This window comes from Polyodon spathula, chromosome 23 (assembly GCF_017654505.1).
Source record: "Polyodon spathula isolate WHYD16114869_AA chromosome 23, ASM1765450v1, whole genome shotgun sequence".
Classification (NCBI taxonomy): Eukaryota; Metazoa; Chordata; class Actinopteri; order Acipenseriformes; family Polyodontidae; genus Polyodon; species Polyodon spathula.
In genome coordinates, this window is record NC_054556.1 from 19,380,928 (window position 1) to 19,394,695 (window position 13,768).

Here is a 13,768-nt window from a genome sequence, read left to right on the forward strand (position 1 = left end):
GTGCATTATATCATCACAATCAATGGATTTGGGTGAAAGACCAAGATATTACCACAGGGTTACATAGAACAGCAAACTGACATTTTGAACAAACTACATGTGTGTGATTTCACATGCCTGAACCCCCCTCTTTTCTTGTTGATGTTCCCATGGAAAACCAACAAAGACAAGAACAGTTGTCTTTGTTTTGTTTTTATTTATTTGACAGTATTAAACTTTGTGAAATCACCTATTGTTATTATTTAATATGCTGCTAGAAATGGGGGAAAAAAATAGATGTTGTTAAGAAAAGATGACCGTATGGCTCCGTGTTCCGCATTCTGGTACATTTTACCTGTCTCAGGTACCATTCACTTACCTCTTTCCTTTAAGAGAAGCAGGGCTACACTTACCGGAATGCAACTGCCCCAGTTAATATGGAGCCATATGGTCACCTCACAGTAAAGAGCCAAAAAAAAAGGATAGGGCAGAAGAAGCAGAAAGGAGCAGTTAGTAGGACAGAGTGCCAACTAGAAAGGACTGGACTTAGGATAGAGGAGCGGGCGAGGCCCTGACTCTAGCAGCAGACCAGCAGAGCCGGACATGGAAACAGGATAGAAAGTGATCACTGACTGAGGGCGACGATGCTGACACATCCCAGGGGCAGAGGACGCAGCAACCGAAACAGGCTAGCAAGTGGTCATTGACTGAGAACGATGATGCCGACACATCCCAGGGGCAGAGGACCCAGCAACCAAAAACACATATGAGGGTTATGACTCGGGGAGCCACCCCTTGGGAGGAAGTCTGTCCCAGTAGACTGGGACACAAAAGAGATAGAGAGAGAGAGCGGTACCCAGCATCTGAGACTTCTGTAAAGGGGCGCTCATTAGACCCCAAATTGGCCAAGACGTCACACTGCCTGGGACCTGAAATAAGGACAAGGCATAAAGGTTAGTATGGGACTCGAGCACGGAGTAGCCACATCCCGAATTGAGGCAGAGTATAGAACAGAGTCTCGAGTGAGGTAAGATAAACACTGGAGCTGCGAAAAGAGTGTGGCCGGGGGTCCGCTCTGACTCACATTGTGAGAACCCCCCTGAAAGTAAGGGAGGCAGATGCCTAGCTCCTCGGTAGGGGAAATGAGACTCACTTGCCCCCCAGAGACGACCAAAGCGAAGGCATGTATGAAAAGGTGGAGGAGGGGAAGAGGGGGAAAACAAAACACTAGACAGCAAAGGTGCAAGTGATCAGGAAAAATAGGTACTAATTGACAGGAAATTGGAAGCCCCCCCCCCCCCCCCCCCCCCTCTCCCAGAACTATGCTGCTAACATTTAAAAAATATATTTATCTTGACATTCCTGTTTTTTTATATGGATTACATTTCGGTGGGAACTGAGTAGTGTTATAGAGAGGTTAATGAGTGCCATTGGGTGAAAGCCTATGTATTATATCTCTATAAATCTTTCTCCTCAAAATACAAGCTTGGGCAAGCCAATGAGAACAAACAGTGTGAAGGACTGCACTAACCGATGCTGAAACCAGGTCCTGTCAAATTGGGATCAATAGTGTTGATTGGGAAACAAGTAAGGTAACGGCTGCTTGGGCTGGTGGTGCTTGCTGCTTTTCTTTGACACTGTGGACAACATTGAACATTGACGACAGGTCTGATACATAAAAACACCAGGAATTTCTTAGGTTAGATATTGTAACGTAAGACATATGGGTAACTATTAAGAAGACGGGAGAAAAGACATGCTTTCTTTTTAGCAGGATTTGTTGTATCAATTTCAAATGTGTGCAGCATGGGTTCAAAACCTAATATGGGGTTCGTTAAACAACTAAGTAGATTTTCACAAGCCTTACCAAGGTCTGCAGAGCACTTGTTTCTCTGATTTGTTAAAAAGTGACAATTGCAGCATGCAGGTTAGCCCTTAATGATTTTACAGGGCACCTCTGGGTGTAAATCATTCTCCTTCAAAGAACCTTACTGATCCTATCCCTATATAGCATCAAAAGCATCAAGTTCGATAATACTTATTTTAAAAGGACACTTTTATTTATCTGTATTTTTTTTGGAATTAGAATTTCAATTGTGAAACGTGGAAAGGCTGCAGAAGTTTACTTTTCAACTTCAGTATTAACCCGACGCGTTCATTTGTATCTCCTGCAATCTAAACTATTAGAGCACTAGATCTTAACCACTTGGGGGCTTCTCTGTTTAATTTGACATCTTAATAAAGACTTCTAATTTCAAAATTACTTTCCCTCCCCCCAGTTACGTTTCCAAATTAGCCTGTTCTTAAAACACAAAATAAACATGTTGTGATGGGGTTAAAAAAACAAAACATTTAGGCTTCTCTTAAATTCTAACACCCTAACATTTCAGAGAAATAAAAATGACATGTCTAAATATACACACCAATCCCAAACATCCCATAATGATGTAATGTTGCTTGTATGTCTTGAAGTTCTTTTTTTATTTTATTACTTAGTTTTTACTTGTTCACTTTCTATCCAGTTGTTTCTGTACAGAGTGCTGTTGTTCTGTGCATGTAGTGGTATGGAACTGTGAACAATGTGTGACATACAGATCCTGTATTTGTCTTGTAAAATATGTTAAATGTCTAAGGATTTTAAAAAGCAATGTTCCCCACTGCATACAGAATCATAAATAAAGTCAATACAATATAGTCCCCTTTTATATTCTGCTTTGGTTTTCTTGGGTCAGTTTCACGCAGTGTTCTTTTACAGTATTGCCCATTTGATAATCAGACTGACAACGTTCTAGCAATGGATGCACTGCTCTGCTGTTTTAAGTGAAACTGTTCTGATGCAGTAGTTCCACATTAAAATAAGCTATAGAGGTTCATTATACTTATTTAACTATGGTATAGGGTGGTTTTAACTCGAACTTACTGTGTGTAGCGCTTAATACAAAACAAAGCCGGTCTTCAGTTTTTTTTTTTAATTTTAACTAGAATTTTTTTTTTTATTCAGTTTAACATTTTGACTTTTCTGACTTTAGAATGCAGAACACGTTTACCACTTACTTACTATTGCATTACTATTGAATTTAGTAATTCGATTGACAAGCACACAATGTTAGCGATTTTTCTGAAGAATGTAATGTTTGTGAAATACAGCAGCACAGCTTTAAGAACAGTACATCCTTTTAAAGGTGGCGCATGCTAGCCACATGCGAACGGCACTGCTGCGCTGCTCCTTGTACCTACCATGTGTTCATTTACAATGTCTGCCACGAACGAGTCTGTGCTTCCTTAACGAATGACAAATTGCAGCTTTCTATAATTAGACAGTTGTAATGCCAGTGTATCACCCTATAGAAATACATTTAGAACACTTAACAGAATGGTGACACAATGTATTTAATTTGGAATATATACTGTGCACAGTCAGGTACCAATACGGTAGCATACAACACACGCACTTTTATCTCTAAATCGAATTTATATATCTTCAATTAATGTACCGATATCTGCATGTTTTATAGCTATCTTATTTAAGAGATATTTATAGAAATCTTGAAATGTAATTTCAGATATCTCTAATTGATCATTTGGCTTTGTACCAACTAGATCTTGTTTACAAGTATTTCAATAACGAAACCAATTTCAACACAACATACATACATGTATAATATGCTCCATAGTCATCAAAAACTCAACAAGCATACTTTATTCATGCAGTAATCGCTAGGTAGAAGCAACCTCCCATCACACAAGTTTGCCAGCTCTCAAATTGTTATCTAAGTTTCCTGGTAAAATGTCACTGTGTCTAACACAATCATAGCATTCTAACATGTTAGGGCACAGAATGGTTCACTCATTTTACATAAAAAGGTGTGTTGATTTTAATACTATAAGGACATTGTGTCTGTAGACAAATGATATTAAAGTTAGCTATACATTTAAAAAGGTACTCCAGTATTTTCAATATAATGCAAACTTGAATTGCAATGAAGCTGTGGTTTTGTACAAAGGGGTAATGGTAGCACAAGGACAGCTCCAGTGGTAGGATTGTACTGTTGGTAGAATGGTAAACTATTTTGAAGAGTTTTAACAATGGAAACATGACACTACAGACTGGGGGGTCTAAAGGACCATAGCAAAACCTCACAGCAATTTCCACTGTAAAAAACACTGCTCGCTGTTTTCTAGAATGGCCCGCTCTACCACAAACAATTCCTGCCCTTGTTTTTTACTTTGAAATCTGAAACACACATCAATTCTTTCCTGGGCAGAACATTTAAAGTGTTACAGATTGTTACAAAGCCCCTTGCAATGTTTACAGGAGCTGCATTCCCTGTCCTGTATGTGTGCAGTCCGTATTGGGGCAATACATTTTACAATGTAATCCTGATATTCTTTCACACATCCTAAATGAGCTGTTGTATTTCTAAACTTCACCACGGGAGAAAAGGAATTTCTCACACAAGATCATGCGCCCTCTCCTCCATATCCCACTGCTTTCTCTCAGAGGACCAGCAGCACTGTTGCAAGAGGGGCTGGATACACTAAGATGCTCGGGAGACAATTTCTATCTCCTGGCGAACGATTCACAGTAAAAGTTGAGAAATATATTCCCGAGGTGGTTTCTGAGCACCATGATGCCTGAATCTGAAAGAAAATCTAATTACTTTGAGAAACATATTGCTGTGACTCAGAGCACAAGGGACAAGCACAGGTACAGCAAGGAGTTTCTAAGAAACACTAGAAGGCGTTCAGAAACACATCTCCATTTAAAAGCACACACCCCTTTCAGAGTGTCCTGTCCTTCACTGAGGGAGCTCAATTTGCCACACAGTCATTTAATTTCTCAGGTAGAAATATTAGAGTATTGTGATAAAACACCGGATTTACAAACCGAACAACGGATCTAATATCATCATGTCTACTCTAGATGTGGCCTTGGCGTGTATCACACGCACTCGGAGCCTGTGCTAACTGGTGAAGCCGTGTGACCCCCGCATCTCAGCGAGAGCTCCGGTTCAGATGAATAGGAAGCTGTGCACGGTGGGGCAGGTGCAGGACTCGAGTCTTCGAATGCGCTGCCATGTTCCTCGGCAATGCTGGGCGCCCACAGCCTGCCACTGGAGAAACTGATTCCTGCAGGGATCAAAGGGACGCTGTGAATGGAGTGCAACCGTCACAGACTCACCTCCCTACGCTTATTATACCATATTACAAGGTTTAGTAAACTTTTATTATAGTGGTTACACAAAAAAGCTAAATGCTGTACACAACTTCTAGTCATTTAAAAATTACACACATATATATATATATATATAATCTCATTTTAAGTATTTGTTCAACAGTAGGGAGGGAATGACTGGGTTTGAAAACTGGATCTTCAAGGAATATTTAAAAACAAAATTTCTGTAAAATGTAAACTGTGTCTGACAAGTAACTATTTGTAACTAGTTACATTTTTTTCAAAATATGAAGCTACTGTAACTAGTCATTTTTGTTTAAGTAACTTGTAACTAACAGATCTAAAAGTAATTTCCCCACGTGTACAGCGCGCGTCCCAGTGCCTCTGTCTCTCTATGTTGTGTGGCAGTGCCGCTCTGGCTTTGTAATAGGGCTCATTAGGATAGTGAACTCACTTCTTCGCATCCTGTCCATCCCCATAGCACTGCTGGTGCCTGGAGCTGAGGGCTGGGGGCTGGCACTCCACACAGACAGTGTGCCCCTCCCTCAGGTACTGCATCCAGCGTGTGTGCGAGCCGCTGGTGTGGAGACAGCCAGGAGTGAGAAACGTCAGCTGAAACTCTACACAGTACCTGCACAAACAAACCAGGGGTTACTGCACATAGAAACATGAAGTACCCTTACAGAATCACAATGTATACTGCAATACACTGAGAAATACTGGGCTATATAAACAGTGAACTGGTGAAAGGCACTTCTGTTATGTATCGTACATATTTAACACAGTATAATTGTATAAAGCTAGCAAGAATAAGCAACAATAGCACCTCCTAAACAAGTGATCCTTTAACTGTTGTGGAATTGCTTTGTAATAACTTGAACACGTACAGTAGTGAACAATGGAACTGTTAATTATTATATTATTCAATACAATAATGATATAAATAAATATGTTTGTACTTTACTTAGGTGACCATAAATTACTTATTTAAATGTCTCTTCTTCAATATTAGAATTCAAGCCTGCAATAGTTTAATACAATGGTCTCCAATGGGATAACAGATAATACAGTATAAATAATAATGTCCACCCACCTGTGCACATGAGGCTGTAGCGCTAGCGCCCATGAATTATCAATGTCACCAGAAACACTGACTGAATTACAGCGCTATATGTACAGCTCTGGTGTGTGTTACTTGTTATAATACATGGTGACATAACAGAAATTGTAAAACTAGAAGTGTTTATTTTTTTAACAATTGAACAACATTGGAAAACAGAATTTAAAGTTTGTAAAACAAGTTTATTTGTTAACAATTCATTTTAGAATTCAGTGTTATCAGTCTAGGCTGCATAATACCCGACAGGGGGCATGTGTCCCAGGTCATTTATTACTAAATTCATGCTGAATTGTTGTGTTCATGTACTGGTGGTAGGGTTTTTTGTTTGTTTGTTTGTTTTAAATTGAGGATAGCAGCTTTCTCATCAACCTTATACACACGGGTCTCGCACCGCCCCCACCACGTATAATAACACTCTAAAACACGGAAGACTATAAAAAAAAAGATCATTCACCATGTATCATACAGGTGATGGCAACACGTTATTAATAATAATGATCGCTGTTTTAGAGAATTGTAGTTCTTCCCATTCATGAGAATCTGTCACAGTACTTGCTGTACAGCTATGGATAACAATAGGCCATCACCGTATAGAATGAACTCATTTTGCTTCATAAAGTCGAACGAAACCTGCTGAATAATATTACGTTAAGATATTGAATTACACAGGCTTTGTAGTTTTCCATATACTTAACAAAAAAAAAAAAACAACTGACAACAATTGAAAAATGTGACATTTCAAAATCTAACATGAAATACTGTACTACTATTGTGGCTTCCGGCAGACTTTTGTGATATAATTTTGTAGTTTCCTTGATTATATGATGTAAATAAAAGATCACAATTATGTTCATATGAGGGTTTTTTTTAAAGTTATGTCTCAATCCTAAAACTCTAGGGGATGCAAAACTTTTGTCCGTGAAAAACCAGTGAGGTTCCTACAAGAAGACTGGGAAGTGTAAAGCTGGTGCACAGTCTGCCACTCACCCTGGTATCTCCTGGTCCGTGGGCACGTCCCTTTTTCTCCTGGCGTTCCCGTAACCCCCTGTCGTTATCAGTGCAGGGACTGCAGGGCACCGCAAAGAAACCACATAAATCAGACTTCACAAGCTTGGACTGCACCCACCACATGCACAACCAGGCCAGCGCCAATGCCCTTGCATTTTCATTGCTGGCATCAAATCAATGTCTACAACCCGCTTCAGCATATCAAAACCACTACAGCGCTAAAGTGAGCGGAATGAGACGAATTTGAAAGTGAGAAATGCAACAGCCACCCCTTAATGTGGGTATAGACAGCACTCTAATACAAAAAGAAAAGTAAAGACACTAGAAATGAGGCTGTCACGCTGTAAACGGAACAGTGAATAAAACTTTACAAAGTGCAGGGATGGAAATAAGACTCCTCTTGCATAGCAGTTCCACCCATTCCCCAGTGTATAGATAACAAGCTCAGGTGTCTCTTATTAAACTCATAGTAAAACCAGGAATGGAGCAAACTACTATGCAATGGTAGGTTTTTTTTTCTTTTTTTAGTAGTGAGATGGCGAGATAAATACGATTCCACTACAACCCCGAGATTCTTTTCAGTCTTCTCAATTTCCATCCCGGTATTTTATAAATGTTTATGCCCAGGCTTAAATTTTTACACCTAATAATATTAGTGGTAATGTCCCAACCTGTTCCGCTTCTCAGTACTCTGCGACTCAAGTGAAGTCCTTTGCCACGTGTTACACCGAGTCTCCGTTAGCTTCAAACAACGCAGCGCTGGGTGTAAGTGTTTTTAAAGCACTGGTTTCTACACCTTCAAGTGGCAGCTGCCAGCTGTTAAACAAGTACACTGAAATCTTCGAAATCACAGATTAGCCCTGGAATTCCTTTCGTTAATCTATCTTCAAAAGGAGAAAACGTTTCCTAGAAAAAATTGAATTTACTGGCTGACCTTCCAGTCTTTCTGGCACTCCGGGTCGCTCCCAAACTGTTCTGAGCACTTAGTACCATGGTAATAAAACAGAGGCTGGGGATCATTCTCCATGCAGACAACCTCCACATTAAAAAGAAAACCCTCTCCGCCGTACAGACAGTGCAAAAGCAATGGAGATACTGAAATAACAGCAGTATAACCTACAAGAGAAATGAACTGCCTGTCCCTACAACATACACCAAACAACAAAAACATTTTAAACAACACGTTAATACTTTGTAAAGCGGAGGGAGGACAAACACACCACTGTTTTAGATCTTACAGCGTGGCAGGCTATTCCTTGCATTTATAACTCTCTGTGTAAAACCTTGCTTCCTGCCTCCTGTTCTAAGCTTACTTTTATTCAGCTTCCATGTATGCCCTCTTGTTCTCCTCTCTGTGCTGAATTTGAAGTCGTGTCTTGGGTTAAGACATTTATGATTTATGAAGGGGGGCAGCAATAGGGCTGTCAATACTTGTTAGAGGGTCGTGTCATGCCGGTCACATTTCGTTTTTATCGGGTATCATGCAGTGTACTCACCGAAGGACTGCCAGCACTCCTCTCTCTGGCGGCTCCAGTACTCCGCACAGCCAGCGTATTCCTGCACTTGGGGGCACGCCGCCCCCCCGTTCTGCGGCTCCCGGACCACCCGCCTCCTCCGCACACGGAACGTGGCTTTACAGGGCTCCGCACAGCCAGACCACGCACTCCATTCACTGACCTCACAGGACACCGCTGACCGGCAAAACACAGCGTCATTGCAGCGAAACCATACAGTCTGACCTGAGTGAGGAACGCTGCAGCACAGCATTTGAGTGCATTTACATTGCCTTGGATACATCTTTCATAGGCCTGCTTAAATGATATGAATAACTTCAGTTGTAGTTCACTAACCCTTTTCCAACTGTTTGAGAGAGGATTGTTAGTTTATTCTAATTTTTCAAAGCTTTGTTTAAGCTAATTTAATAAACACAAACAAAACACATTCAGTAAATAGGGTGTATACATAATGTGCATTGTAGAATTGTAATTTAGTTAGGAGAATATGCTATATAAGGATAATTGTAAAATGTTATGGGAGAACCTATGTCTGGCTAAATGTTAATAATCAGTTAAAATAATAGGATATTTCAACCCCATTTTCCCACCTTAATATTACCAATCACTAGCTCCCTTTCATTGACGTGAAGATTGTTTATTCATATTAAATGGGTTATTGACTGTTAATGAAAACACAACAGCAACAAAGGGTAACTAGGCTGGTCCAGGAGGGTTAAACAGAATATTTATTAATATTTGAATATTTATTAATTATTGAAAACATAATCAGAATTATTAAACGAGTAATCTAGAAGTCTCTTGATTTTATTTTCGTATAATAAATGACTGTGCCTTCAACTTGTTGAGCACACTGCAACAGTTTTGTACGGAGAGAAAATGTGAATACAAAATAGCGAAACCTGATTTTGACAGGGACAAAAAAATATATGTTCAGCTCACAGATTTTAAATTAAGGTCACATAAATATAAACAATTAACAAGTATGAAAAGCCGGTTTCTGTTTCAGATTTAACAGGAGCGCCCCTGACGTCACTGCAAAAGGTCCCAGCAACAGACACTAACGAAGGTGCAAAGTGCTATATATTCTACTTGGGACACGCTGTAATCCCCATATAAAATCAATAAACATTTAATACATTTTATACATGTAATATTATGTGCAATTATCTTAAAAAAAGCAGGCTATCTATGTGTTATTATTATTATTTGGGCTCCTATTAACTTTTTTCTTTGCACAAAATGTACAGAAATGTTATGTTTCTTGTACTCCAGGACAGTCTTACCTGGACACGCTTGTTGGTAATCGTGACAACAGTCCAGCGTGGCTGCGCACGCCTGATCGCAGTAGCAGCTCCCGTGGGACCTGTCGGGTCTCCATCCCTCGCTGACGCAGGTGTGGTCTCTACCTGCGCAACACAGTCCCGAATCCACACACCCGCCCTCGCTTCGGGACAGGAGCAGATTAAACCCGACACACAAAAGCAAAAACGTACTGACCACAAACTCCATCGCGGCGGTAATGAAATAAAAGACCACCACCATCTAAATACAAAACCCAGGTTGCGATGAGAAAAATCCAGTGAAATATGTATTTTAGATACCGCTGATAGAGTTTTTTTTAACCAAAGTCCTTCACGTTTATACGGGTATGGCTCTTTCCGGACGCCCTGCTCGTCATTGGGCAGGTCTGTACACTAAACTAGACAGCTCGCTGCATGTGCACTCATATTCAATTAGTTTCACTCCGGCTGACCTTTCGCCCTGCCGCTGTCAACTGCTGATGCTAAAGAGACAACACGCCTTTCATTTAAATCAAAATCATTCTTAGACATATACAGCAGTGTGTACTTTTATAAGAACACCTCAAGATGTGCAATTTATTACATCCTTTATATACCTGCATGAGAATTTGTCCATCTGTGGCTGTGTTCCTTTTCTCTTACTATTTATAATTAATTATGTGTGGCATATTAATGTCACTAATTTGTCTAGATGACAATTTCCTATATATATATATATATATATATATATATATATATATATATATATATATATATATATATATATATATATATAGATAGATAGATAGATAGATAGATAGATAGATAGATAGATAGATAGATAGATAGATAGATAGATAGATAGATTTTTTTTTTTTTTTTTTTTTGCACCTTGCACACTGAGTCTGTGATTGTTGCACGACGGTGGTGCGTCAGTTTTGGACTCGAAACAAGTTCGATTGGATCCGATTTGACATGCGTTAAAAATTACATTGACCAAAGAAAAACAACTGGGAAGACACGTGGGTTCTTGCAGTACCCTGAACAAAATGGAAAATCTAAGTGTGTGTGCTGGCAAACAAAAGTTATTTTATGATAAATCCAACAAAGATTACTAAGATTTACACATATCGAAAGACATTGCCGTGGATTTGGGCATGAATGATATGCATTATAAAACATGAAATTATGAACTGATAGCATATATAAACACGTGGATTTTGTGCAGTATAGGGTATTACAAGCATATACTTGGTATTTCAGTTATAGTCGAGGAAGTAAAGAAACAACGGTCTAACCTGGAGAAACATATGAGAGAAAGAAGCGTGACAGAGCGGTCAGTGCAGTCACGAAAGAGGGGCAGATCGTGAAAATGACGGGACGTGTTTTCAGTAGCTCATTGCTAGCTTCCCAACTTTTAGATATATTTATTACAGAAGCGAGTGTTTGAAAAAATAAATATTGGTCATAATGTTTCTGATGCTGTGACAATCGTGTTGTGTAATATCATGTTTTTTTTTTTTATTTATTATTATTATTATTATTATTATTATTATTATTATTATTATTATTATTATTATTATTATTATTGCGTAATAACATTATTGTAGATCTAGCATAAACGTAACGACTTCCATCAGCGTTTGCTGATCATTAAGTTTATACTACTATTTTTTTTTTTTTTTAAAGTGTTCAAAGTTATGTACGATTGAAAAGATTTGAATTTATTTTGTATTAAAATGCTGAAACTAGGTATATTTACTATAAAGCCTCTTCTGCACTGCTCTGAAGTACGATATTAACGCATTTATCTAATGTGTAAATGGATTGCCGCACGACTGTTTTTCAGCTGACGGATGATAAATGACGGAACGGATCCAGTGTGCAAAGGCCTCGCCTACGTTTCTAACTGATCCAATAAACACTGACACCACCAGACACTGCTGCTTATATTATGCTGTTATGCTCATGCGCAAGAAGACAACTATCAGTGCACTGCTGCCAAGATGACCAGTAAATATTGGCAGTGCGTGCTGTTATAAGTGTCAGATAATGATTGTGGCCATAGTGGAGTAACAAAACAAACACTTTACACCAGTTTATAACTAACTTGCCCAAGGAATGACCTGGATACGTGGTTCTGGTTTAATTTCAGTTGTTTGTTGGGTGGGGAGGGCAGATTTGTACCAAAGTTCAAACTTGCTATTAAGACCAGCCACAGGAAACAACAAAAAGTCTCAATAGGGGGCTGAGGTGACCAGGGTTATGGGATTTATATTATCAGATGAATACAGCTGGACTTTGACTATAAAAAAAGCTATTAGTTCAGCCAATTTACTAAGTCTTTATTTTATGCAACAACAACAACAACAAAAACCCTTTATTGCTGTTACCTGTTTAACAAGGTAGGCAATAATCCTTACACTATCAGTGCACTAGAGCAGTCATTTCGAAAAGAGCTTTGAAACAGACTTTAAAGCTATATGTGTAATGAAAATAAAAATTACAGGTATGTTATGTAAACAGTTGTAGCAACATGTGGGGATTGTAACGCTATATTTTTCAGAACCCTGCAACTTCTTAACGGATAAGGGACATTATATAGGAAAAACAGCACAAGAAGAATCAACTCAAAAGCAGTGATGTGCATGATGGACAAATTCTACAAAAAATATTCTACCTAATTATTTAAGTAAAAATAAAAAACATCAATCTGCAATTGTGTTTGTTATCATGTTCTATTCTACTGCCACATTACATAAAAGAAGAAGAATTATCACAGAAGCTTCTCAGTTTCAGTCTGAAAAACAAAGAGAGAGCCATCTTAATACATGTTTGAAAACTTCAAGGATGAAGCACAATAGAGATCGTTCAGTGGGTGGGGAAAAAAACAACACTATCAAAAAGCATGAGATAAATGGACATAACTAAAAACACATTGAGGGTCAAGCACTAGATATGAGAGAGACACTAGTCCCAGGCAGAATAGCTCTGCCATGACCTCCAGCAGGGCACTTTCACCTACATTAAACTCACTTTCCAATGAAAGCATTTACATTGCTCACAGTTCCCAAAAATCTCCTTTATGTATTGTGAATTATATATATATATATATATATATATATATATATATATATATATATATATATATATATATATATATATATATATTAACGCAGTTGAAAATCTGATCTAATCTAACACATTCTCTATGTGTATCATTTTCTTTTTTATTCATCTCATCCTAGTAACTTTTTAACCCTAAAACACCCATGTGACCTCAATAGAGTTCTCAGAATCACATCTAACCTTTAAGTACAGCTGGTACACCACAGTGTAACCATTTATCTGTTTGGTTTATTTCTAACACCCAGTAAGGACAGTGTATCCGGGGGACAGGTTAATGGTTACACTCGGGTATTCCAAATGTACTTGGAGGTCAGACATGATTCTGAGAGCCCTGTTTAGGTCCAAAGGGTGCTTTAAACTTCTAAGTTTTTACATTTTGAAAATCAGAAGAAATGTGTCATACTTTAGTGAAAATGTACCGGGAAAGATCTATCTTAGAAGGGAGTAGTTAATGTGTCACACATTTACCCAACACCGCTTCTGTGATCTATAACCCTCCCTATACAGAGTGATAACGGTTCATGTTTTGAACACCTTTTAAAAGTTCAGAGAAATCCAA

General features: G+C 38.7%; 1 protein-coding gene across 1 annotated transcript; it reads right to left on the reverse strand.

The window, feature by feature from the left end:
* Positions 1 to 1,317: 1,317 nt before the first annotated feature.
* On the reverse strand, positions 1,318 to 10,694 carry LOC121297734 (somatomedin-B and thrombospondin type-1 domain-containing protein-like). The gene is made up of 4 exons (XM_041224194.1): positions 8,780 to 10,694; positions 7,263 to 7,341; positions 5,610 to 5,786; positions 1,318 to 5,109 (listed from the first exon to the last, which is right to left on the reverse strand). Exons 1-4 carry the CDS (start codon positions 9,078 to 9,080, stop codon positions 4,992 to 4,994), a joined length of 675 nt encoding a protein of 224 aa, XP_041080128.1. The 5' UTR covers positions 9,081 to 10,694; the 3' UTR covers positions 1,318 to 4,991.
* Positions 10,695 to 13,768: the final 3,074 nt, after the last annotated feature.